Source organism: Sinocyclocheilus anshuiensis, unplaced genomic scaffold, assembly GCF_001515605.1.
Source record: "Sinocyclocheilus anshuiensis isolate Anshui unplaced genomic scaffold, SAMN03320099.WGS_v1.1 scaffold191, whole genome shotgun sequence".
NCBI lineage: Eukaryota > Metazoa > Chordata > Actinopteri > Cypriniformes > Cyprinidae > Sinocyclocheilus > Sinocyclocheilus anshuiensis.
In genome coordinates, this window is record NW_015549570.1 from 144,800 (window position 1) to 148,815 (window position 4,016).

The 4,016-nt window shown below is 35.3% G+C and overlaps 1 protein-coding gene across 1 annotated transcript in view; it reads left to right on the forward strand.

Moving 5' to 3' along the window:
- The window catches only part of LOC107657333 (uncharacterized), a 51,115-nt gene extending 48,429 nt beyond the window's left edge, over nt 1–2,686 (forward strand). Inside the window, exon 4 of the mRNA XM_016445376.1 lies at nt 2,463–2,686. Within this exon, the coding sequence (XP_016300862.1) occupies nt 2,463–2,686 (224 nt within the window). The remainder of the gene's footprint in view (nt 1–2,462) is intronic.
- Nucleotides 2,687–4,016: the final 1,330 nt, after the last annotated feature.

The following is a 4,016-nucleotide window of genomic DNA, read 5'->3' on the forward strand; positions in this document are numbered from 1 at the left end:
TTGATTATATTTTTGATTATTGAGCTGCAGGTTTAGGCTCACTTAAGTGACTGCATTTTTTTCATTTATAGGTTGTTGTTTTTTTTACAGAAAATAATTTATTATGTTCTGATTATTGTTGAGCTGCAGGTTTAGGCTCACTTAAGTGACTGCATTTAATTAAGAAGAATTTAATTACTTATTCTAATTATTTAGCCTGACATGTTTACTGTTCCAAAATGTTCTATATGTTTCTTAAAAATAAAATGTTTTCAGTGGGGAAAAAAAGTAGTTTTTTTACCCAGACATTTAAAAAATAACATACAATACTTTTTGCATCAACCTTTTGCCAAGATAACAACTCTGAGTCTTTACCTATAACGCCTAATGCGTTTGGAGAACATCTGACAAGAGATCAGAGACCATTTCTTCATCCCAAATCTCTCCAGATCCTTCAGATTCCCAGCTCCATGTTGGTGCTTCTCCTCTTCCATTCACCCACTCATTTTCTATAGGGTTCAGGTCAAGGAACTGGGACGGCCATGGCAAAAGCTTGTTTTTGTGGTCAGTGAACTTTCTATTTTGTGAAGCTCAACAATCTTGTTCTGCACATCAGGACTATATTCTTTGGTTTTTCTCATTGTGATGATGATTAAGGGAATTTGGGCATTGTTTTCCCTCCTATTTATATTCCTGTGAAACAGGAAGCAATGGCTGGATAATTTCATGTTCATAATCACCCTGGTTAGCTACAAATTATAAATATGAATGGGAATATACTTCAGAGATATGTTACTCATAAGAATTTCTAAGGGTGCCAATAATTGTGGCCAACATGCATTGGAGAAAAAACATTTGTTTCAAAATTGTTTTACTTCAATGAAAGTTTAGAATTTTGTGATTTTTTTTAATAAAAGATCAAAAAGATAAATGATGCAGATTTATTTTCACAGCAGCCGCCTTTGCTCATATTTACCAAGGGTGCCAATATTAGCAGGCAGCACTGTATATATTGGTTAAGTAATTGCTAGATGCATAACAGTTCATTATATCACAAAAAGTGATTTTTTTTTTAAAGACAATCAACTGAACATCATGAAAAATGTTCTGTATTTTTACAAATGAAACCAGTTCTAAATAAATTATTTCCCACAATAAAAACCTTGGATTGTTTTGGTTATTTTCTATGATGATGGGCCTGGATATGTGTGTCCTTGTCTATGTCTTAAAGTTGATGTGTTTTGCCTTCCTCAGCCCTACATTCTTCCTCGTGCCTGCATTCCACTTCCTTTGCACATCAGTACATGACATGCATGTCTTGCCTTGCCTGACTGCATTCTCTACCATTATAGAAGAAATAATAGTCTTTCTTACTCTTTATTTTCTTGCCTCCCTAGGATTGTAGCTTTTAGATGTAAAACACTAGTTAGCACTCAGATTATGCTTTTACTACTAGCCTAATACTAATGGTAATACTAATAATATAGTACAATCATCATCATCATCATCAATCCCACTTCATATTAGGTGTCTTTAATGACTGTGCATATGGGGAGAATTTTATTTTTTTTACATTTGATGCCACTGAGGTGTGATTTGGGTAAGGCTGGCACAGGTTCCATGGTATGGGTAGGTTTAAGGGGTATGGTTAGCAGTGTAATTTTAGATGTTTTATAATTTTGATTATAATTTTAGTTTTTACAGTGTAAAAACGTATTTACACAATGCACAGTGCATTGTATCAAATGATGCATTTAAATGTTAGTACATTGTCGTTAAACACAGTTTATTTAAAGTGGGTCTTCATCATCATCTTTTTTTTTTTTTTTTTTCATGTATTTTCTGACCTTCCACATTACTGCAGCTGCGTGACTACATGAGCGCCCTGGACCTGCAATACATGAGCACCCTGCCGTCTGTATGACACCTGATGTAGACACTAAAACCCAAGATTTATGGTGTGACACATTCAGGCTTTGACTCGGCTCACATTTTGCCTTCACACTCGGCTTCACATTCAAGGATTGCCCACATCCTTGAATAGCACACGACCTACTTTATTACTGTGAAGGTATTGGTAAGCCTCTGAGCTTTTCAAATTGCTCATTGCCTTACCGTCACAAGCAATTGAATCAACAAAGTAGTTAAAAATGCTACTGTACGTTATGCGCGGCCACTTTTTTAAATCGTCCTCCCATTCCTCTATTAAGGAAGGGACGGGTATGTTGATGTTGTCCTTTATAAGTTCTGTCAGCGTGTGATTCCACATCTTGCTATGAATGAATGAGAAGCGACACTGTGACTGCAGCGAATGATTGTTTATGTCATAACAGAAGTTCCACCCATAGTTTGCGAAAAGCATCATGGGGCATAGGAAAAAGGTGGATAGATGCTGACTTAAATACTGATTAAATGATTCAGAACTTCAGATTGGAATTCCAGCACACACTCTTAATCATTTCTTTCTTTCTGATCACTTTAAGGTAAAACTGCCCAGAAGAAAACTCCCTGGCAGCAGACAGAGGTGCAGGCGGTGGAAAGGCACCTGAAGCCATTCATCATATCTGGCACTGTACCAGCAAAGAGTGACTGTGAGAAATGCTTGAAAGCTGAACCAGAAGCTCTGAGAAACCGCGATTGGAAGACTGTAAAATTTTACGTTTATAATCGCATTACAGCTTACAAAAAGAAATTGCAGTGCAGATAATACTGTGAAGATGCAACTCTCTGGCATGGCAGCTTTTGTTGAAAGAAGTTAAAGCCACAGCAACATTTAAAGAAATTTAATAACTTTATTCTTAAACCAGTGCCTTTCAGCTTGTGGCCTTCATCATAAAACATACTGCCAACAACATTTCAAATAGAGTTTCATGTTTGCAGTATGTTTTATGATAAAGGCCACAAGCTGAAAAAAGCATTGGTCTAACAATAGTTGTTCTAAAGTTGTCATTTAAAAAAAAAAATTCAAGTCTGTGAAAGAAAGCATGCGGGAAAGTTAGTTAAAAGTTATACTTTTTTTTAAATATTGTTTTATTTTTTACTTTTAGTATAACAGGACTTTTCAGGTTTTGTTTTGAGGTTTGACTTCATTTGAGTTCTTATGTGAAGTTTAACTCAAAAGTTGAATTCAGTCATTTTAATCTGAATTAATGTCTTGAAGTTCGATTAGTAGGTTTATTGTAGTGATAAGTATCCGGTGAATGAAGAGTAGCCGATGCTGGGTGCTTGGCTGGGGCTGAACACTATTTAAAAGAAAATTACAATTATAGAAAGAATAGTTTGAAGTGGAAAGATTTAAATGTTTGACTTGTGGGTATGATATGGGTTGGAACAGGCAATTATTCACTACATTTACATTTAGTCATTTAGCAGACGCTTTTATCCAAAGCGACTTACAAATGAGGACAATGGAAGCAATCAAAATCAACAAAAGAGCAATGATATGCAAGTGCTATAACAAGTCTCAGTTAGCTTAACACAGTACACATGGCAAGGTTTTTTTTTTTATCATATAATAAATAAAAAGAAAACAGATAGAATAGCCAAGGACTAGAGCAAGCTAGTGTTAGAGGCCTTTTTTGCTTTTGTTAATCAGAAGAAGTCAGAAAGTCAGAATTATAATTGTATAATAAATTAAAACAAAACAAATAGATAGAATGCAAAAAGATTAGAGAAGCAAGTGTTAGTTTTTTTTTTTTTTTTTTTTAAGAATAGAATTATAATAGAGAGTGCTAGAGTTAGAGGCTCAATTAAATATGGAAGAAATGTGTTTTTAGCCAATTCCTGAAGATGGCTAAGGATGAGATGGCTGCTCGGATTGAGTTGGGCAGGTCATTCCACCAGGAGGGAACAGTTAATTTAAAAGTCAGAGAAAGTGATTTTGTGCCTCTTTGAGATGAACAACAAAGCGACGTTCACTTGCAGAACGCAAGCTTCTAGAGGCACATAAGTCTGAAGTAATGAATTTAGGTAAAGGGGTGCAGAGCCACTGGTAGCCAGGGCAAATTGATAAACAGAGGTGTGACGTGCATTCTTTT